At 33.7% G+C, this 23,835-nt stretch overlaps 1 protein-coding gene across 1 annotated transcript in view; it reads right to left on the bottom strand.

The window, feature by feature from the left end:
* LOC129228067 (mitochondrial sodium/calcium exchanger protein-like) overlaps positions 1-23,835 on the bottom strand; it is a 54,520-nt gene that overhangs the window by 27,835 nt on the left and 2,850 nt on the right. The window contains exons 2-8 of the mRNA XM_054862702.1: positions 19,718-19,870; positions 18,108-18,160; positions 17,033-17,090; positions 15,615-15,717; positions 12,685-12,852; positions 5,865-6,017; positions 1,995-2,072 (exon numbers count right to left, since the gene is read on the bottom strand). Coding sequence (XP_054718677.1) covers positions 1,995-2,072; positions 5,865-6,017; positions 12,685-12,852; positions 15,615-15,717; positions 17,033-17,090; positions 18,108-18,160; positions 19,718-19,870 — 766 coding nt within the window. The remainder of the gene's footprint in view (positions 1-1,994; positions 2,073-5,864; positions 6,018-12,684; positions 12,853-15,614; positions 15,718-17,032; positions 17,091-18,107; positions 18,161-19,717; positions 19,871-23,835) is intronic.

The following is a 23,835-nucleotide window of genomic DNA, read 5'->3' as shown; positions in this document are numbered from 1 at the left end:
AAAAAAGAGAATCATCCAAATTTGGTAATATAGCAGTACCGGATCTATGGAAGGTGAGGGGGTACCCTGGGTGGTAACTTCTGAGTTAGTCAACATTAGGTGAGTCGCTCAAGCACGGATCCAAAAGGGAGTTACATCAAGGAAGACATCTCCCTTTGAGAAACCAAATTGACCCTAAATTTGCGATTCTAAAAACTTTAAATTAGGAAATTTTCCCCGACCTTTACACTTCTTTTTACTGTCACAAAGCTTAAAATGCATTTTTTAGGACTTAAAATTTTCCGGAGGAGAGTCACTTACCATTCCTTTCTCCCTTAATTGGATCGTTTTCACCCCTCCCCCCCCCCCTTTCGCTGTCTAAAGTGTGGCAAAGACAAATTTTAAAATGTGTTTTGAGGCCGGATACTTTTGACCCGCCGAAGACAGCTTAAAATTGCTTTGTTAAACCCTCAATAAATACATTTTTTGAAAGAGCAACCGAATAATCATATCCCTTAAACGTCACCAAACCGCCCGAAAATTACGGTTTTAGGCCTTGAGTCTCGAAAACATTTCCAAAAGGATAACGCTCACCCCATCCTTTCACATCTCATATTTCAGCCTAATATTGATTATCGAGTTTTTTATAACTTCAATACCAAAAAAATTCCTGTAGTCAAGCCCTGACCCTTTCTGTGCAATGATTTTACGATAGTCTAAAGTGTAAATTTCGGACATCAACTTCGAACTTTTAAAAATCCCCATCTCATTCCAACGTCTTCAAAAATAGCTTAAAGTTGGGTTTTTTGAAACTTAAACTTCAGAAAAATTCCTAAGGGACGTCAGATATGCACGAAATCACCTAACGTCCATCACACTTGACTCCAAATTTTCGTTTGTAGAAAATTCCTGAGGGGAAACCGGAAATCCTTTTTTTTTTCTGACAGTGGTGAAGAGCTTAAAATAAGCAACCGTTTTTTTTTTTTTTTTTCGAAAAAGATTTCAGGTGGGAAACCCTCCTTCCGAATTCTATCATAACGTTGTCTGTCAAACAACGTGTGAAGTCCACGATTTTTAGGACGTCATTTTCAAAAAGTTTCAAGGGGAGACGGAAAAACCATCTGACTTCCCAACATTTTTGGAAACATTTGGAAACTTATGCCGTCAAAGATAGCCTACAATTGCGTTTTTGAAACTCAATTTGAGCTCCTGAACGTTCCCTATTCTCTTTAACGTCATTAAAGTTTAGATTAAAATTGATTTCAAGTTTGAAAATATTTCGCGAGGAAAATCCAGTGTTTGTTGGAGTTAGAGGAGACCCTTACACCACTATAGACACAGCCTATATTTACGTGTTTTTCAGTTTTGTTGGAAACCCTTCCAGACAGCATCCCCAAACCTTCCCTAATATCTTCATGCATCCAAAGATGGCCTAAAATTTCTTTTTTAACACTTCGGTTTCGGAAAATTGCCCTGAGAAGTTCCGACCCTCTAACGTCACCATGTAATGCATAAAACTAATTTGAATTTTGAAAAAAAATAAATCTGGAAGGAGCTCTAACTATCTTTTTTATAAGCGTTACTAAAAATTGCTTAAAATTCCAAATTTTGACTTAACTTTTGGAATGTTTCGGTGGGGCTCTGAATTCCTTTTTTTTTCTTCTGCAAGAAAAAAAAAGAAGAAAAAAAAAGTTTATTTTATTGTTTATTAAAATCTTATTAAAATACTTTTGACTCTTTAATGAGTCAACTATTTCCCATCAAAAAGGGCGGCAAATTGAGGAACCGCCCCTGGCGGCAGAAACTGTAGCTATGCCACTGCGTGGAATGGGAGAGCGAATGAACATAGCCAATTGGCGAGAAATTCGTCATCCATTATTTGTAAATATACAGGCAAACCGAATGATCTTTTAATTTTCAACTACGGGCAAAGCCGTGCGGGTACCACTAGTTTCTACGTAAGGGAATTAAGCGTATTTTCTGGAATGTTGACAAGAGGGAGGAACTCGTCTTACCTTTTAAAACTACTGCAGCTGCATCTAGATCATCGTCATAATTGAATCCTTTTATTTTGCGCGTGTCATCTTCCTTTGCTGCAAAAGAGGAAGAAACAGAAATTCAGCTTCACATACTCATGGAGAAATTACAAAAACTAGAAACTGAGTAAAGTTTTATTACAACAACTGGTATATTATATCAATTGTAAGAGATTTAAACTTTTGAAGCTACGCAGTAAATTCTCAGTACACATTTAAAACACGTTTAGTACACTTAAACTCAGAAAAAAAAAAAAAAGAGTTCGTTTCCTGAATGTGTATTTAAATGTTTTCTGAATGTATATTCCACTGTTACGAGTTCAGCCACTTCAAGAAATTCTTTAAGGTATCCGACTGCGTTCGACGACATTTTTTTGAAAAATAACCTGGACACTTTTTTAAATGTTATTTTTTAACTACATATGTTTCAAAACTATGAAAAAAATGTAAAAACAAGCTTTTAAAATATTATTTTTTTAAAAAATGGACAAATTTGAAGAAAAATAGCGAGAAAACGTGTCTTACGCTAACAGCTATGGACAAAATTTGGTTCTAATCACACACAAACCCTTGTAGTAATACATTTGTATGACATTAATGTGTGTTTTGCTCTAAAAGTTTTATTTTATTTTTTTTTAAAGTACTGAAATATAGCCGAACAAAGTTCCTATACTGGTATTTTTTGCGGAAACAAACGCCTTTGTTTAAACTTATCCGCATGAAAATATTACTTAAAAATGAAATTAAGCTTAGCTTTTAGAGGAAAACATCCACATATTACAAAGAACTATCCCAGAAAATTTCACATCAATATTCGAATAACTTTTTGAGATATCATTGTTACAGTAGACCGCTTTCTTCAAAAATATCGTTCTTCAGAAAACGCGTTTAAATGCAACTTCCGTTCTGGAGTTCAGTGTACGAATCTGTAATAATACAGCTATAACTCCAGTTGTAATTCACGTAGAGTAAAAACTAAGACAATTTTGGAAAGCTAATGAATCAGACTACAAAAATGAAATCATAAAAACAACTACGAATATTTCATCGAAAATGTCGATTTTAACGCAGTCGGATACTTTAATGACGACACAGTTCTTGAGAAAACACAGGAGATTTATTTACAGCTATGTACAAGAAATATCCTTAGCAACTGCTAAATTAACCATAGCAATTAGGCAAATATCAATTAACACTTTAAACGCAACGGTCACACACGTATTTACATCGAAATACGCAAAAACACAGCGCAAAGGCAAATTCACACTTTCCAGCCCACCGCTCAGACCAGTCTGACTTTGAACACGCGGCATGGCTATTTATAAACCTCGAAAGAGAACTCTTAAATATTCCAGGTGGTTCCCGAAGCTTCCTTTCATTTTTTTTTTATTCATTCACAAATCTTATCATTCAGAAATGGAGGGACCTTGTACTTCATTCGAATGTAAGGGGGGTTGTATATTCATTACATGAAACTATTTACAGGTTACGTTACTAAGGCAATTTTAGAAGAAAGATAAAGGAATAAACACCAAATTTAGCCAGATTACAACAAATTAATCACAAAAGTAATTATTATTTACAGAATTTGTAACACCACTAAAACGAAAGCGTGTTGAAATGTGCTCCGAATCTGTTCCGAATGTGTCGCACTCGGGATTTTGACTTTCTTTGACTAATACAATAAAATTACACATGAACCATAATGTTTTAATGTTCCAAATTGTATTTTCTACTGTAGTTAAGAAATACAATTTCATCCTTTAAAAAATTTCTTTTCAGAACATTGTACCAAATTTATTAAGAAACATAAGGTACACAATGTTTTTGAAATAGTGTGAAATTCCATCGTGTACTTCAGAACAAAATGTTCAAATATGTTTTTTTTTAAATAACGCTAAGAAAATACATTCCAGAACGTTGCAATATCAGTTAAGGCAAAAATTTTATCATTTTTTTAAAATAAAAACTAAAATATAGTTTTTGCCAATTTTAAGGAAATTTTCTTACTCTGTTACAGAAATGCAAAACATATTACGGGTTGACAACAAAACAACACTGAAGTATCGCTAAGATTTCAAGCTATTTATTTGTTTTTCTTTTTAAAGTTGAAAATATGCTTTCTTCGATGTGCTGGAACTACAATTTCAGCTTAAAACAGAGGAATTTAATCAGAAATAAAATGCGGAAGTGACGTCTTATTTGATGACATTTTGGCAATATCCCGCCATATTTGGTGCCAAATTCAATGCCAGTTGCCGTACTTTTCATAAAATCACATGTTGAACCATCGGCGAGATTTCAATTGACAAGCTTTAGTGTAATTTTCGTCCTTACATCGGTTTGTGACATATTAAAAAGTGCAGAATTGAAAATGTTCTTTTCATTGCTCCAAGCTCCTTATAGTTAGGCTTGCCAGGTTTCTGAAATGTTCAACCGGGACACCTGAATACCCTCCCCCCCACTCCGTAAGAACTATTGAAATATGCTAATAAAAACTATTGAAAATAAACATTTTATTTTATTTATTTTTTTTAAATATTTTTCCAGCTTTAGAATGAGCTTGTCAGCCCAAAAGTTTTAGAAACTTCGGATTAGAAACACCCCTGAAGGGAACAAACCACTGGTTGGTTTTTAGCATGTTTTAGAGGGTAGTTCATTCTCAATGCTATGAAAAAATACTTATTTAGCCTAAACCAGGGGTAATAATGAATGACACTAGCAGTTAAATTTAAACATTTTCTTTCTTACATGCAATACTTGTTAGTTACTTTAGCAAGAAGAAATAATTTGAACGAGGAATAAAAACTTGAACAATATTTACATGTATTTTTCATTCGATGGGACTTTTTTTTTTTAGAAACTCTTTTTTGGTTTTAATGTTGTTGTAAAAATCCTCACACGCTGATTCGATATTAATTTTACAAGCCTGTGTTTCAAATGACAAAGTATAATTACCCAAAACAATCCTTCACAGTTAATCATTTTCACTTTTTTTGGTCATATAATCAAATCTTTTTCCGGGAAATAAACCGTAAACCTGCCGGGACAAAGGGATTTTGTCTGAAAGCTCGGACTGTCCCGGTCAAACTGGGACGTCTGGCAAGCCTACTAATAGTGTTTTTATGTTTTTAACATATTCGATTTCATTGCAATTTCAGATTTCGGACGTCAACACAACATTCAATTTCTTTAGCTTTGAAAGTACCATATCTTATATTTCCCATGTTTTATACTCCTTATTATGAGTAAATATAATCCTTCACTATTTTGTTTCATAATACACCATACTTTTTCTTCAGAAAATATTGGTACTCAAACTGTTCCCATACAGTTGTAGTCAAATATTCACTTATAATTACTGCAATATTTTTGTCACCAAAGCAGCATTTCATGTTTAACCCATTAAAATCTCATATTTCTTGCCTTTAGTGGGGATTGTGTGTGACAACTAGTTGTAATCCTTCCAAACTTTTTCCTTCATTTAAAACTAAACTTTTCTCCGGGCGAGACCTCTGGTTAACAGCTATTGTCATTGCGTCATACATTCCACGGACAATTGGCTTTTCATGTTAAGATTTCTCTTAGATAAATGAAAAATTCATTAAGTATTATGATATTTCGATTGCAACTTCTAATGCGTGTACAAGATTATGGTTTTTTTAACTATTATTCTTTCAAAATTATTTTTTCCAAAAATAGTGTGTTTTTTTTTCGTTGCAGTTAAAAGGAAAAAAATGAAATAATGAACGTAAATAGCTGAACGCAAACTGAAATTAAAATAACCGAAATAAATTACAAAGAAATTTTTAAAAAAAGGAAAAAGAAAAAAAAAAGCCAATTCCTTACTTTCAGGATTTTCTTTATCGCCAGATTTTTCTATCTCCTTGCTTTTAATTTCTTCTTTTTCACTTTTTTTATCTTTCTGCTTCAATTTGGTGACATAAATGTAACGACTTCCTAACACGACAAGTATGTACACAAAATACAAGAGAACAAACCCTGAAATGATAGATTAAACACCAGATTTTTGTAAAAGAAGTACATTGAACAAGAAAACAACTGTCAAACCTGCAAAGTTCTAAAAAATAAAAATTTAAAAAAGAAAAAACTATGTAATATTAGTCGTACGACATGACTTTTAATACTAAATCTTTGTTGTTCACAAAAGTAGTATCTAATAAGTGCTGTCAACTGTAAGAAAAGGAGATTTGTTGCTCCCCCTCTTCTATTTCATCCGCCTATGGTTCATTTGCATTGCGAAAAAATAATTTATTTTAGCTCAATTTTTAAATTAGTTTAATAAAAACTGCATCAACTAATACCAATTTTATCAACCTTAATATTAGACTAGCGGTACCCGCACTGCTTTGCACGTAGTAGAAAATTTAAAGGACATTTGTTTAGCCTGTATATTTACAAATAATGGATGATGAATTTCTCGCCAATTTGCTACATGCATTTGCTCGCCCATGTTATGGTAGTATGTTGTCCACGTTATGGTAATTTGCTCGTCCACGTTTTAATTATTTGCTCGGTAAAATGTTCTTAAAATTATAATAGCAAAGAACAAAATCGAATGTTCGAAAAATCGCTTCGAGGTGGAAATGCTACACACTAAATCTGTGCCAAATTTCATGAAAATCGGCTGAACAGTCTAGCCGCTATGCGCGTCACAGACATCCAGACAGAGATTCAGTCTTTCAGCTTTATTATTAGTAAAGATAACTTTTAAATTTTTTGTATAATTTTTCTACTTGTCATTATTAGAAGCCTGATATCTTAAATTATAAATTAGAATTTCTTTTTATCGTCACTTCTTATTTTATTTCCAGTTTCAAATGTTATATATTACTGCATACTATATCCCCGCTCTTTAAAACTTTTCTGATCAAGAATGATTCTTAGTATCATGTATAAAAGATTTCATTAATTATCACTGTATTATTGAATTATAATTATTTTTTCTAATTCCAAGCATAAGTACTCTTTCTTAAAAATAGCAGCAATAACAAAAATTTGTTAGTGCAAAAACATAGTGAACTATTGTTAAAAGGAAATTCTGTTGCATCATTAAAAATGCATTAATTTAAAAGCTTTGTTGAAATGAAAGCATATAATGGGAATCATAGAAATAACGCTTCAAAGCCTTTGATTTAAAAAAAAACGTAGACTTTGGTTCGGTGGAAAGAGCAAAAAAAATCTTTTCCCCTGAAGCAAATTATGCCTTTATAAACAAAGCCTTAGTGATCTTAGAGCAAGGATTCCAATGACTGCGCATATAACAATATTTACCTATTCGAGATCACGAATGCTGCTCCTTGACACTTGCTAATGGGGGCGTTTCCAAAATTTTAAAAGTATTTTTTTCTGAAAGAGCATGCTTAAAATCTATAGAATTTATCCTTTTTTTAAAAAAATAATTTGACACAGTTTAATATTTTTTAAAAATTACTTTAATTGGTGCGCTTTTATTGTTTGCATTGTTTACGCTTCTGCCGATGACATCACAAATGATGAAATGCCATTCACTGCTGCCATTCACAGAGAATAATATTTAATTCGCTTCTTTACTCTCACGTGACGGCAAGTTTGGTTGGTAGCAAGCGTATAGCACAATATTTAATTAACTTCTTGATTATCATAACGGGGAAATGCGGTAGACAGATGCGCCAAAATACATCATTTGTGACGTCATAAAGACCACGCCTTATTTTCAAAATCGGGCACTTGAAAAAATCAATTTAAAATTAAGCGTTGGGAAAGTGAAAGTCTTTTCCCACTCCATGTAATTCTTTTAGCTTATTCTATCAATTTCTGTGACTAAAAGTAGTACTTTTGACTGAAGGAAGCAACCCCATTGCTACGCAAAACCCTACTCACTGCAATGAGGAAATTGTTTTCTAGAACGTTATTATGAAAAACAGAAATTACGGTTGTTTAAATTTATTTGTTGTTTGATATTTATATTCTCCAAAATTTCAAGCCTACTGTTAAACTATATGAAGCAGAAATTGAAGGAATATTTCTGAGCATAAGCCCGAAATTTAGCTCTTTGCCACTCATTAGCTGACTTGAAATCTGCCCCTCCCCTCTCCTTTATTGAAGAAAGATCAAATATTTCTCGACTTTAAAAAACCCAACTCTTTAAGCTCTTTCGCCGCCTATCTTTTGTGACACCTTATCAAGTGATTTATCTATTTGCGCTTCGAAAATATTGCATTTTTATGAGAAATAGGTAGAAAAAATATTTAATTTATAATTAGAAGCCCTTGCAATGAAAAGTAAACATTTGTCGATGTTTTATTTCTGAAGTATGATTTTAAAAAAAAGTATAAAAAGCAAAAATTGCTTCTCTTTGGAATTTGCCACTCCAAGCAGCGGACTGCTCTGCCTTATTAGAATTAGTTCTAACTTACTAGGTCTAACTAGAATTCTAATAAATCTGTGCCAGAATTCTCATGAGGTCTAACAAGAACTTTAACAAGTCTGAGCCAGAATTATAAAAAGGTGCAGACATAATTCTAAAAGGTCTGCACCCACTCATTTGCGCGTGGAATTGCATTCTTTCTGTCTCGATACAAACTTTTTTATGGGCAACACTTCCTTCAAATGCCAAGGCACCTTGGACAACAGTTCTTTAAAATTATCATTGAATTATGAATTTAGAATGTATCTGTTAGAATAATTCTCATTGCCGTCCGCGTTCAATAAAAAATAAATAATGTAGAAATTTGATCGGTCGTTTGAAAGAAATAAAGGACAGCGGGAATGATTGTGAATATTAGAGTCATAAATCGTTGTGTTCTACTGGTTTTTCTTCAAACATTGTTGCAAAAAGAAGCGTATTTTTCATTTCAATTAACGATTAATCTTCAAACAATATTGAAGCACCTCAAAAGCAAAGGGGTGTACGTGCCAAAGTTAAGCATTTGGAGACAGTATTAAAGGTAAGAGAAACTCGCATTTGTGTCTGTTTCGGAGATGGTAAGACTTAACCTAGTAGTCGCTGCTACATGGTTCAGAAAAAACTTAAAAGCCTTCTTGAGGTTTGATTTTAGTGCGCCTTTCACTCAAAAGTTTTAAAGGTAAAAGCAGGGCCTGATTACTAGATAGACCAGCTGGGCCCTGGCCAATCGTCCCAGTTTCTTAGGGCCCCCCAAATGGCTAAAAATAATGTTTGACTGCAGGGAGCCCTAAAAAGTACCTGGCCCAGGGCTTCTGGACATCTTAATCGGGCCTTGTATAAAAGATCTACTTACATTCCTTTGCTGCTCAATACCTCAATTCATTCTATGAAGTAAAGTCTGAGTTATTAAAGCTTTCATAACTTTTAAATGTGTAAGAGTTTTTCTGTGTCTTCATTACAAAGAATGTACATTGATTATTTATTGTGATAACAGATACATTAGAATGGAAACTGAAATAGCTTTACCGGAGTTTTACAAATCTGATGATGCGGGTTACAACCCTGAAGTACTTGCCGTGTCTGAAATTACATGTATTTTCGAACCTTTTACCTGAAAAGTATTCTATGAAATCTTCTAAATAAACAATGTAGTTTTTAGAGAAATCACATACAGGAATTATTGTTGTACATATGATTGAAAAGTATCGTTGCATAAAAATTTCGATTTGGAGATTTTCTCCTTATGTCTACCGGAAGCTACCTTGCTGCTAACCTTGTATTTTCTACACTTGTTCAAGTGGCATGAGTTGAAACAGGCAATGGGGTTGTTTCCTTCAGTCAAAAGTATTACTTTTACTCACTGAAATTGATAGAATAAGCAAAAAAAAAAAAAAAAAAACATGGACCCAGTAAATTCTTTCATTTTCCTAACTGTTATTTTTTAATTAATTTTTTAAAACGTCAGATTTTTCAAACAAGGCGTGGTCTAGATGACGTCACAAATGATGCTTTTTGGCGCATCTTTGTACTGCGTTTCCACGTTATGATAATCAAGAAGCGAATTAAAATTGCGCTCTACGCTTGCTATCAACCATATCATTGCCAACACATGTGAGTAAAGAAGGCAATTAAATATTTTGCTCAGTGAATGGCAACAAAGATGGCATTTCATCATTTGTGATGTCATCGGCAAGAAATGTAAACAATGAAAGATCACCGATTTAAGTAATTTTTTAAAAATATTAAACTTAAACAAATTACTTAAAAAATGGCTAGATCCTATGTTTTTAAGCATGTTCTTTCAGAAAAAAAAAATAATTTTAAAATATTGGAAACGACCCCATTAAAGCATCGAGTATTGCGTTATACAAAAATGCTTAAGCAACCAAGAATTTTTATTGTAAAAATATCTAGTTTTAAGTTTATATTAGAAATCATTTAAAAGAAAAATTTTGTGCAAAATTTATTCAGCTTAAAATCTCAGTTGGTGTAAAATTCATTTAACAGCTTGAATCTTTACTAAAAAATACGTATTTGGTGATAAATTCTTTTCAGTTTTATTGAAAAATATATTTTGCAATGAAAAGAGGAATCAATTTTCACTGCAAACAATTTGCGAAATATGGTTTCAAAATTTTTAATAGGGAAGTTGCAACCTATTAAATGTTCATATTTTGACTAGTGGATATTGTTAATTGACCCTCAAAACTAAAAAATTCACCATCGCCGAATTTTAAAACACCGTGATTGATTTTTAATGATTTTTTAAAAATTCCACGCGCAAAAGTGCGCTCTTTTGAAACGTCACGAGTTTACGTCACAGGGCACTAAAGGGCAGCCTTCCACCGAAGATCCCTTGTTTTCGCTACGGACATTTTGAGCGCGCTGATATTTTTATTTTTTAGAAATTCAATAATCCTTTTGAACACACTATGGAGGCCGGATTCGTTAAAAAGCACAATCTAATCTTCCTCAAGCAACATCAATGGTGGTATTCGAATATTTCCGAGAGGATGAGACTTTTAATGTTCCAGAAATGCGAGGAGGTATGCCTTACATTTCGTCTTCGAAGTCAACTGCACGTCCTTCGGCTTCTCCCGCCGCGGAAGAACGCATGACGTCACTTCCTGTGCCATTTGACGTCACAAGCGCTTGAACTTTAAAAATTAATTTGAAAAAAAAATACTTATCGTATCGCAAAAATTTTTTCACCTATGATGTTCATACATGTTACTCTATCATATAAAAATAAAATTGAAAAATCGAAAACTTTCCTACTATTGCGATTTCGAATTTTTGAATCAACAGAAGAATGGATGGACTCTGTAAAGCTTGACCACGAAAAGAAGGCGGATGACCTTGAAGTGAAACATCATTTGTATCAACAGGTAGAATCTGTCAGAAAGCACCGAATAGAAAGAGGGATGGTCTCGCTAATCTTATCTATTCCAAAATAATAATAAACAACCTATTACAAATGATACAAATGGTGTTTCTACTTCAAGATCATCCGCCACCTTTTCGTGGTCAAGCTATACCTCATGACTATACTGGTAAATAAATAACAAATATGTAGTTGCTAAACTTGTCATTGCGTCTCGCTTCGCAACTAAACAATCACGTTTTATTTTAGTTTGTATTAATAAAAGCTGATAATTTCATAATTTTAGTATTACCTCTGTTTATGCAGTTGTTGTTGGCTACATTAGTTACAAATACAATAAGAAACAGAATAAATACCTTTGTTCTAAAAATTAAATGAATCAATTAACAAACGTTTTAAAACACAAAAGCAAATTACTATGCAGACACGTGTTTTGGTGTTACAAGGACCACCTTTTTCGACGCAAATATGAGTGAGCATCTGGATGAAAAGTCATCCGAAGAATAATCAGTGTATACAGTGCTGGTAAAAAAAAGTTGCATCCCCTCGCATTTTCACAACAATGGGATTATGTAAGAAGTTTTGGTCAACCGATTAACGATGAATGTATGTGAAATTCTGCAAAATTTATGAAATAAGCATTTAACTGCAGGAATCCGATAATTGTTTACGTAGATCGGAGTTGTTTCCGGGCCAAGGCAAACTGCTGACCCTATGCTCATTTTTCTATTTTTGAACCTGCGTGTGAGTTTAGAGAAAAAGAAATTACTTAACCACACATGTCAATTTAAGTCTAATGGCAGGATAAAGGTTTTTAAGTTGTTACTTGCCAGTTTTGCCCTACGGCACGGAGCAGAGTAATCCTTGAAAATTACGTTTGGAACTGAAGTAAAGTGATCCCGGATAGTAGGAAGCAAATTTCTCCTCCAAAATGCCAATAATATACACCTGGGCGTTTACTGTTCCTTGCACAAAGTGAAGCCCACCAACTCCTTGATCAGAAATACATCCCCAAATCATCTGGGATACGGGATGCTTGACTGTGTGTTGTGTGTAGTCGGGATGATATTCCTCTCCTTTGCGGCGCGGGTGATGCAATTTTTTTTACCACCACTGTATAATAAATTTCGGCTCCAGGTGTCATTTTTGTCCTTTTTGTTTTGTCAAATTCCATTTTTTTGGTATTTTCCACTGTGTTGCTGTCTTCGGATGACTTTTCATCCAGAAGCTCACACTTATTTGCGTTGAAAAAGGAGTTACTTGTAACACCAAAACACGTGTCTGCAGTTATTTGCCATTTTTGTGCTTCAAAACGTTGGGTTATTGATTCATTTAATTCATTTACTACAAATAGTTTTATTTCTCCATAAACTCACCGATGCCATGGTAAAGATATTTTCTTCCTGTAAAAAATAGTCCAAACGCCCAACTGATGGCCATCATGTAAAATGCAATGTCCCTCAGGAACGGCCTAACCATCAGGTCGAAAGACCCAGTCATAAAAACTGAACCCGCTACTACAGATGTCACGAACACGCCAGCTCCTAAAATCAGATAGGAAACATAACAGGATTATAAGTTTAATTTCATTACTAAAAAATTATATGAATACTATTATAGTGAGCTTCGTTTTTTAAAAATCTGTATTTTCTTTTACCAGTTTGTCTACAATTGAAATTACTTTATGCAGCTAACTAATTTTTTTTAACTCTTTTTTTTTGTGTGTGTGTGTGTGGGAGCAAGATTTAACTTTGGCCAGTTTACAGTGCTAGCCAAATTATTAGACTAAAGATTTTTTTTGTTTTTTGTACACTATTTGTACTAAAATACTATTTATTTTACTGTTAAAGTACAGTACGTACTGTACACTGATTATTACGTTATTTTAGCATAATTTAATGTTTGCAGGTGGTAGCGCTGTCTGCTTTGTTTATGTTCTTTGTTTATCTACCTACCAGGAACATAACCTCAATCAGCTGAAACAGTTCACTAGTTCTTCTTATTAGTGTGTTCTGTTATATTTAAAGTTAGTTTTAGGTAATTAGTGAGTATGTGTATGTGAGTATATATAATATTCAGTACAAACAATTTTTACCTCCTTTTTTAAAAAGTTAAGAAATGGTGTAAACCTTGTGAAAAGTATGCCAAGAAGACTTAAAATGCTCATCAAGGGAATGCATACTAAGTATTAGATAATTATTTCACTGTTCGTTAATGCGTCTATAGTTAGGTAATCAATAAAGAATTTGATTTTAAAACAGTCTTAGTCTAATAATTTGGCCAGCACTGTAAGTTTAAAAAGTAGATGTAAATAATGAATGAATTTCTTGACAGATTTTGCATTTAATGTTAGTGAAGGTGAAGAAAAAAAATGTTGAAGAGAAAGACGTGAAGTGTTATAAAATTGTTTGAATCTCGACTCAGGAAAGTGTTGCATTCTGTAGTGGTGGATTTTGGACCCAAAAAACTTCAACCTCGGTTTCTCTGCCAGGAGACAAAAAATACTTTTTTTACACACTTTAGAAAACAGTCGCTAGTGCTTAACAGACCTCTGTAGCTGCAGTTGACTCTATGCCGCCTTGCTGAGGACAAAAGTCACATTTGTGCTGCTTATCAAAATTGAGTTATTGTCCCGAGGTGGCTGTTTATAACGTATTTTACGTATATATATTGTTTTGTGGTCATTTGTGAATGGAAAATATTTTTAAAAAAAATCTGAAGAAGTGTAATCTGAGGAATCTACATGGAGGCGTAATATTTTTACAAGCTAATTCTCATTTTGAGCGCAGCTGCAGATACGACTTATGTGCTTAGCACTGCAGTATGCGCATTCACCAGGGCTGCGGAGTCGGAGGGAAAATGACCAACTCCGGCTCCGACTACAACTCCAAGAATTTTAGAGGTTTCGACTCCGACTCAGGGCCACATAACCAGAAAATAATTTCGGGGAGGGTTTTAAAACTTTCATGCGGAGCTTTGCGCTATTTGAGCTAATGTTAAAGTCGTCGGGTTATCTATTATGAAAGCGTTTTATGCAATTAACATACATATGAAAGACATTTGAGTTTTGGAACAATATTTTTTGGAAATTTTTAAATGTAAAGGAACATTTAAATGTCAAATCGAACTTTTCGGGAGGAGTTTGAACCCTAAGAACCCCTCCCTTGTATACGGCCCTTCTCCGACTACTTCAGCCCCAAAAGAAGTCCGACTCCGACTCCTCAAGCACTGGCGGACTTGCGGGCGACTAATGGCGTTTTTAACCTTCGACTCCCAACTCCGACTCTGACTTATTTACCCGAAAATCAGACCAACTCCGCAGCACTGATACTGACACCGGAACCTCGTTCCAGTATTCCCTTTCCGGCGAAAATAAATGTTTTCACTCAAAACGTGTTGCTTTAATGTTAACCCATTAACTAGTTTGATGATACATATACACATTTTTACAATCTCTCTTAATAAGAAAACAGACCTTCTCGTACTGTAAAATTTACAAGCATATTGTTGACTACCAGCTCAACAGCAGTCGAATTAAAATCACCGCATTGATGACGATGTGGGTGGAGAACATATGTCCAGTCATAGGAATGGCTAGAGTGCAATGATATGGTTATGAAAACGAGCCAATTTTATACTTAATGTGTGAGCAAAAACGACCTTCAACACTTATTTGGGAAGAAATTTAAAGCATGTGGTGTGCGATCAATCAAAAATCAATCAATCCATAAAACATGTGTGAAGGACTGCTTAAGTTTTGCAGGATTTCCAATTTGTTCATTCCTGATCTAAACACTTTTAAGATTGAAGAATTTAACCTACTGTGGCAGTCATTGAGAAGAGATGAAATGGAGGGAGAGAAGACTTCCATTCGTGATGCAAAGATACCAAGTCAGGTAACAGGTTTTAAAACCATCAGGTTTCTTTTGATAGTATCACACGAAACGTACCAACTATTCATGACTTTGGGTCACAATCACATGACTTTCGGTCTTGGTCTCAGCGTTTGAGCAAACGAGCAAATGATTGGAATTGCTTCTTTCGTTTACTAATTCCTGTTCTAAGGCAGTAGTTAGGGGTCGACTCAATAAGCTTTGCTGTTTCTCATAACGAATCAAAGTTTTAAACTGTTATTGTCAAAAACTCAGAGTTTTGGATTTTTAATTTTTGTCTGAACGCTGAAGATAAAAAAGAAGTGATTCAAATAACGGTTTTAGAAAGCAAAATTCTGTTCTTGATAAGTAAGCATCGTTAAAACTTTGTAATATATACATGAAATTATAGGAATACATTCAGATAGACTTACCGACTAAACTCGCTACAGCAAGCTCCGCTGATGCTTTGTGTAGACCAGCTACAGATGAAAAGATGTCTGGTGAAGCATTTCCAAACGCTAATAACGTTACACCCTTATTTTCGATAAGGAAAGTTAACTGCTTTAACAAAAATCTGAATTGAAATAAATTTTTTACATACAAAATAAAATTTCGTAATGAAGTACTTTCAGAAAGATTGAACTCAAGCTTCGTCCTTTGCAATTAAGTACCGCATTGTGTGCTCGTTTGAGGCACGGGACACACCGATCTTAGAAGGATTTTTAAAAAAAATCGAGCGCTCCTGTGGACTTCTCCACTTATCAAAATGTCTTAAGTGTAATAATAATACTCAAAAAGTATCATTTTATTATTTTCCAATAATGTTTTATGCGTCGTATGCTTCAAATTGCGGTGGAAAGGTGCAGAATCCTCGTTTCCAATGATCTCAAACTGTTACTAAGCCTAAATTGCGAACCGCTAATAGCAAACTCTGCTGAAAAGAATAATGTGCCACACTGATCACTTGCGTTGTGGATTTTGGTTTAAGATTATCTGACCTGTTGATCTGATCATGGCCCCACTGAATACTTACGTTAGCGTATTCAGTGAGACCATGGTCTGATAATAAGAGTATAGCTTAAAGAAAGTTTTCCTTCATCTTTCCAAACATAAATTGCAAATCAATCATCACCTAGGCAGCTCATTTCGTTTCATGAATATTTTAAAATGGTTGTCAGCGGTGTAGTAAACCTTTTGAAATGTTTTCGAAACGTTTAAACGCTTCATGTGCAATCTTAGAAACCACCGTTATCAATCTTCATGGGAGCGACTTAACTCTACTTTTTAAGGAATTGTGTGAAATTTAGAATATGTAAAACACGGTATGGATCTTTTGTGCAAATCAAATCGGCAATAACAAGAAAATTAAGAGTTTATATTATCGTTAAGGATATTGCACACCGGTTAGGAAAGTGACACAACTTCAGGGAAAAAACAGCTTTGGAGCAAATCAAAGTTTTGCTCAATAGTAGTTTTAAGTGATTTTGTCACAAATTTTACCTTACTTGCCGAAAATTATATTGGGATGTTTACTGATTAGTTTTTACTGTCTAAATTAATGACGCATACTTTGATCTTCTTAATTCGATCTTCTTAAATTATTAAATACTGATAATTTATCATCATTGATTATATCGTTTTCACGCCACTACGCACCAGAAATGTGAGTTCAATTTGTGCGAGTTTTGTGGCAAGAAAGATCACTAAATTTAGATTTCGTATAAACTGCTAGCTCTTTTTTTCCCAAATTTTGAGATGCGTCGCTTTCCTAGACGGAGCTCTATATGTTTTTAAGCGCAATCTTAATCAATCAATCAATCAATCAAAAAATATATTGCAAAAAGGATACAGCCATATTTTGTGAAAGCCCTAAATGGTTAGAAATAGTGAACAATGCAGGACACAAACTGTAAAAAAAAAAGAATTAAAAAAAAACACGTTTTCAATAAAATAACGAAATTATGTTTGACAATTCATACAATCACTTCGAGTACATAAGAAATTTTGGTGCATTTTAATTTGAGCAATGTTGATTTACTCAATTTTCAAAAGCATTCTTTGACTGGAGAAATTATCTGAATTTTTTTATTTATTTACTGACTGCAACTTTATAAAGAACGTGTTTTTTCTTAGTTAAATATTGGGCTGAAATAATTTTTTTAGTTTCATAGGGTTGCTGAAACTATAAATGAAAATCTAGAACTACACTACCAAACAACACTATATACCAAACATTTTCATTGTTCAAGTTCAGCCCATCAAAACCAGATAATATCATAATTGCACTGGATGCTCAAGCTACATATAAGTTCGGAAAATTTCAATTACGTGTCAAGAATAGATTTTCATTTTAATTTTAAAAATAATGGAAGCTTTAAGTACACTATATGGTTTTGCGGGAAATTCTCCACAAATGAATTCTAAAGTGTTAATAGTATAGAAAAATGTTTTTAATTCTTTAGAAATTACCCTTCTTTTTTCCCCTTTCAACTGTTGGGTGAAAAGCATTTCTGTCAGATTGGTGGGGGGGAAAGCAAGAAAAGAAAAAAGATATAGAATACGAGGGACATCTTCATGAGCGTTGCCTGTCAAAATTACCGTGATATTTTTCAAAAATGAAACAAAGAACTTTCAGTAAGTACGAATACTGAAAGGTTGCAATTGTTAAGCGTTTGTGGCATGAGAAGAAATGAGCATCAAAAAATTCACATTGATTTCAGAAATATTTAGGATACATATACAAATGCATACCATTGTTTCGAGAGAACTTTTCTCTAAAACTACTGGTTGCGGTAGTAAAAAGAAAAAGAAAAGAAAAGCATTTATTTATTTATTTTTACGGGGAAAATTGTTGGAACTCGTTCTTATTAGATGCATTAATAATAAAGAAAAGAAGAAGACTGAGAAATATCTTTTCAACTTACAAATAATTGGACGTCACACCTAGCGCAATAAATAGCATTAAAAGCCACAAAAACTAAAAGAAAGAATAAAAAAATATCAGTTTAAAATATAAATCATTATAACTTTAACATTTATTATATCATGTATTTTTCATTGTAAATTTTATCATTGTATTTCCTTTCATATCATGATAGGGACGAAATATCCCCATCATTAGAACAGTCCATTGTGAGCCCAACCAAGAGATGCACCTTTAACGGAAAAGTACCAAAATCTTCAGTCACATGTGTTGAGAAATACCGGGTGATCCAAAAGTCAGGACCAAATTTAAAAATGAATAATTCGAAAACGAAGAAAGATAAATAAAGATGCGGTTTGCATTAAACGGATGGAAAAAAAGCCGGGTTTTGCCTGGCAATGAACCAAAAATAGTTCTGTTAGCGACCAACAGATGGCGCTGTCGGATTTCTGATCTAGGATCATGCAAAACAACAAACGATATAAAAAGGAGCAACGGAAGCAGGTAATGGTAGTTGAAGATACTACGCATCGAAAGGCTGTCCATAGTTGAGAAAGCCCATTTAGTTAAACTGTATTATAAGAATTATGGAGAAATGAAAAGCTATAGTGCCATCTGTTGGTCGAAAACATAACTATTTTTGTTTCATTGCCACTCGAAGTCCACCTTCTTTTTGATTCATTCAGTGCAAACCGCTCCTTTTTGTCTTCATTCGTTTTTGAATTGTTCATTTATAAAGTTGGTCCTGACTTTAGGATCATCCTGTATTTAAGTTAATATTACCACATCATATCCTTAAGTAGCACAATATTCGTTACAAAAAATTATTCTTGTTTTTGTTGCATTGAAAGTGATTCTTTCAGATTTTAGGAAAAAAAAACGTCATTGTGCATTGTCATGATTACTGGGTTATTTTGTACCGAAAGGCCAATTTCGTCTCTACGTTCCATAATCATTGTAGTTATTTCGTTTAATGTACAAATTAGTTAAAAGTAACATTAAATTGTTTTCGTTTTTCAGTTCCAAAATTTTCGATTTTTATGTTCAGGATTCAATTAGTAACTATACATGAGAAGAAAAAAGTTGGAAACAATATTATTCATCAGTTTCTACGTTCCTTAACATATATTTCGCACTTTTTAAAACTGTGCAATGTATATGCATAGCATAATGTTTATGAATAGCAAAATCTCATAATTAAGTACTATTTAAAATTTTGTTTTCTTTGAAAGAACAGGAAAAATATAGAAAAATAAATAAATAAAATTATCAGCATAATAATTAGTGACAAATAATGAATTATGTACAGCTGCAGAAAGCGTAATTATCATGTAACCTCTAACTTCTATATATTTCAATATATTTCTCAGGAAAACTGAGTTTTAATAACAGTTTTCAGTAGCAAATAAATCTTTCATTTAATCACAGTTTCGTTTACACAACAACTTCAGAAATGCAACAAATAAACAAAATAACTATACTTACCAGCAATATATAAAATAAACCCAATAAAACATACATAATTACATTATTTTTAAATGAAGTTAAGCATTCATGTATTTGTTCAATATAAAACTCTTTCATTTAATCAAAAATAATTGATATACTTACTAGTGTAATTGTGACTGGTACATAGTGTTGTAGGTCTAAGCTACAGAAGGCATAATAATTATAATCCAGGTATTCTATAATTTCTACACAGTCTTCTACTGTCATGGCAAAAAAGCATTGCAGACTAGAATTAATAGTATGAATTTCTGTGCACTAAATCAAGAAACCAATAACATTTTAAAAGAACATAACTGCTTAAAATACTATATTGCACTAATTTATTTTATAGCACATTTCGCACTATATTTCAAGTCAACTAAAGTGGCAAGAAAACTTTAAATCAGATTAATCTTCCTACGGGCACGCGTATCTAAGAGAGACACTAAATGGAAATTTTGGTTTATAATTTTACGCCAGATAGCGCTTGCACGTGTGTTGTTTAACTATTTTTCTCTCTCCCCTATTCTGCGTTCGCAGAAAAGATGGCCCAGAAGAAAATAAACAGGTTGCCAGAAGGTGTGCACTATGGGGCTAATCTTGGGAATTTTTTTCTATAATAAATAAAAATTAACCAATAATATTCGCATTTACTGTCTGCTTGGCAGCAATTATGTTATTATCCAAAAACTAAACACGCAATTCGCGTCGCGAAATGGCGCTTTTTTTTTTCTCTTTTTTTTTTTTTTAAGATCTGGTCCATCTTTATCGTGAACGCAGATTGATCTACTTTTTGTCTTGACTGATTTTTTTTAGCGTCAGTAGCAGTCTGCGCAATTGATATTTTGCATCTGAGAGATACGAGCGACTTTTTAAGTAAGTTTTTCCCATAGTAGATTTTCTGTGATGTAGATACTTAAGTTGTAGGGAAGGTCGACTAGTAAATGAACACCTCGAATTTTTTGTGAAAAATTAAGTTTTAAAACTTTTGTCTCAGATAAATTGGCAGTAGTAATTCCCTTCCACCCATTTTCAGAAAGAAAACGATTAGAAAATGCTGTGTTTATCCACGGGCTGGGTTGTTCCTTCACTGGGTCGGGCACTTTTTTTCATTGCAACCCCCCAAAATACAGAATCATAAAAAAATCATCCATTAAAAAAAAAATACATACATCATTTAATTCGTTTTTACTGTCATGTGGCAGATACTACAATTTTTTACCTGCCACGAATTTTTGGAAATGAAAATGCGCCTAGGTGCCCATTCACTGGTCGGTCTACCCTGCATGTTTCTTAAGGAAAAGACCCTAGAAATATGTTTAAATGGTGCTTTTAAGATAGTAAAAGTTTCATATAAAAACATAGAAAATCGGATGTGACAAGAACTTGCTTAAACAGTCATACGTATCACTCAGATATACTGTTGCTATTCGATTAATAAACTTAACTAAACATAAAAATTTTCTCAACTTATAATCCAAAATGACAAGCGCGATGGGCTCAATAGGTTCATCTCCGAGGTATGCCAAAACTCTACACTGTAAAAAAATTCCGAAACGTTATTGGTTATTTCCGTGGAACGTTTCGTGATTTCAGAGGTTTTCACCTATTTCCCCAAAAAATCAAGTATCTTCGCAAAAAAGTTTCCTGAATTCCTAAAAGATGCATGACTGCAGACCTTGCACTGGTGTGAAAAATATTTTTTGCTACCAGTTTAAATATTGACGGAGCGTGTTTATTAAGGGTATTGGCTTTAGATTGCTAATGGCCCGTCCGGATTGATTAAGCTTCCAATGGGAGCAAATAAGTCACTGGATAGCTACGGCTTTGCGAGGCAGGAATTGCAGGCAAGGAATATGTTTGGTTCTTGCTTACAATTTTCGCGTAGCTTGGCTGTGGTTGCTCTAATATTTCTGGAGCTTTCTTGGTAAATCAGGAAGGTTCTAATCAAATAAATTAAACCTATTTAATTTTTCTATAAGGTTCACGACTGGCATTAATAGGGGAGATTTCTTAATATTTCAGAAAGGTTACTGACTTTTATCGGAAAACGTTCCTGGTTTTTGTAAGATACTGGTTGAAATTGGGCACGTCAGCTGCCTATTATTTTCCAGGAACGTTTCTGAATCGTTTTTACAGTGTAATGTGTATGAAATAGTGTATCCAAGAAATACGCAAAACCTTTCATATTGGCATAGAGGCAACGCCCGTTGGAAGGGTAATAATTGATTTAAAATGGTTTTCTAATTATGATTTTTTAATTTTGAATAAAATATTAGTTTAGAGTTTTACCATCCTGTTTTATTCCAAATAGATGCATTAACACTGTTGAAATGTTGGGTGATGCCAAACTTCGTGTACAAATTTGGAGCGGAGATAAATATAAATACAGTCGAATCTCGAAGCTTATAACTCGAATATTCAATTATCTCGAAGTTTTCATCAGCTCCCAAACTCTTGAGACTGCTGTGGAAACTTCCCATAACTCGAACTACCAATACCTCGAACGTTTTAGGCGGTCCCTCGGGACTTCGAGTATATACCAATGTGGCAACCAGTATATATATCTATACCAATGTGGCAACCAGCAACAGGCACTGGGCCCAGCTATGCTGATCCCAGTCAACTTATTAGTTCCCAATAAAGATCACTGGCCCTCTTAAGGGTATATACTGTCCGTTCTCGAAAGCAAAGACTACCACTCTGGACAGATTCCATTTCAAAAAGGGGCGATAGGTTGAGGATGAGCACTTACCACTCGCACTTGCTGTCTTTGAGCACGTTATTTTGAACCTTTTACTTTCGGGTTTCCCTCCCTGTTTTGATAAAATCACAGCAGACCTGACGCATGCGCAAATTGGCGCTAAGTCTCGGCTTAGGAAAACGAACAGTACTCCCTTGCAATTTACTACAAAGAAACCGTTGCGAGTTCAATACAGTCACATCCTGTAAGCTGTTCCAAGTACTAGACGTTAAATCCCGGTTATCACAAATTTGCCATTTCAACTGCGCTTGCGCGCAGACATAGCTTTTTGGGCTTTCTGTTTTAAGATTTCGTGTTGCTTGTTTATATTTAGGCTGAGCTAGAGTCCCAACAAATTAATGAATGCGATTAGAATACTTTCACAGTGATTTCGTGATATATTATATGAATAACTGATAATCTTTGTAATGTAAAGAGAGAAACGACGCTTCAATATTTATTGGTTTGGAAATATTTATTTAACATAAACGCATAACACGTTGTGTACTTCAAAAATGATTGGAACATGAGTATAGATATTTGTCTTTTGCGGATATTTTACGTTAGGCGTAAACAGCTTAGTATTATAAATTTTTATTTAGGTTGAGGGTTCGGCTTTGTATTTAAAAATATCACCCTGAAAATGGCCTTATTTTCATACAAAATCAGACTTCGAATCCATTAATAATTATGACGCAAAACCTAATTTTTACCGAGGCCTAAAAACTAAATCAGAGAAAGTTTTGTGATTTCTAATTTTTATCTGTTGCCATCTCACATATTTATTAACAAATTTAAAATGTTTGTAATTAATTTTAGCAAGATTTTTGAAATCAGCTAAGTCCGCGCGCAAGCGCAGTTGAAAGGGCAAATTTCTGATAACCGGGATTTAACGTAGAGTGTTCTAAGTGTCCGAAGACCTTGTGGAGAAATGTTCTAAGAACTTGTGATAGTAAGAATAATGCCTGCGCACTATAAGCACACAAAGCCAGACACTGACAGATACAGAACAGGCTATAACTAAATCCCTAGATCGTAGCTTCAGTACAGACCTTTCCACCATTCGCTTTCTTCCTATGGCTACTATAATGAAGTATTGTGTTTTGCTTCCTTGTTTTGGTGTTTCTAGATTGTGGATTAAGATGGAGTTAATAAGAAATGACAATCAAGAACAAAACACGCTACTTCAACATAGCAGATGTAGGAAGAAAAAATCGTTTGGCTCCAAAATGGCCGACGTGTCGCTACTTATTCTACGATTCTGGGCTTTAGCTAGAACTTTATTATACAAAAATATTGTAAAAAATCGTTAAGTCGTCACTCAAGGGCCCAAAAAATTTTTGACCACTTATGTGGAGTGACCACTTATGTGGAGTTGGAAATTAAGGAAAAATAAAAGCCTTACAAATATTCATGAATGGCAGTAGAATGCTGTGAGAAAAACAATAGCTTATGTAATCAACGTCTATAAATTAGTAGAACTATTAAAAAGGGGAAA

Source organism: Uloborus diversus, chromosome 8, assembly GCF_026930045.1.
Source record: "Uloborus diversus isolate 005 chromosome 8, Udiv.v.3.1, whole genome shotgun sequence".
Taxonomy (NCBI): domain Eukaryota; kingdom Metazoa; phylum Arthropoda; class Arachnida; order Araneae; family Uloboridae; genus Uloborus; species Uloborus diversus.
This window is presented reverse-complemented; position numbering and strand designations above follow the sequence as displayed.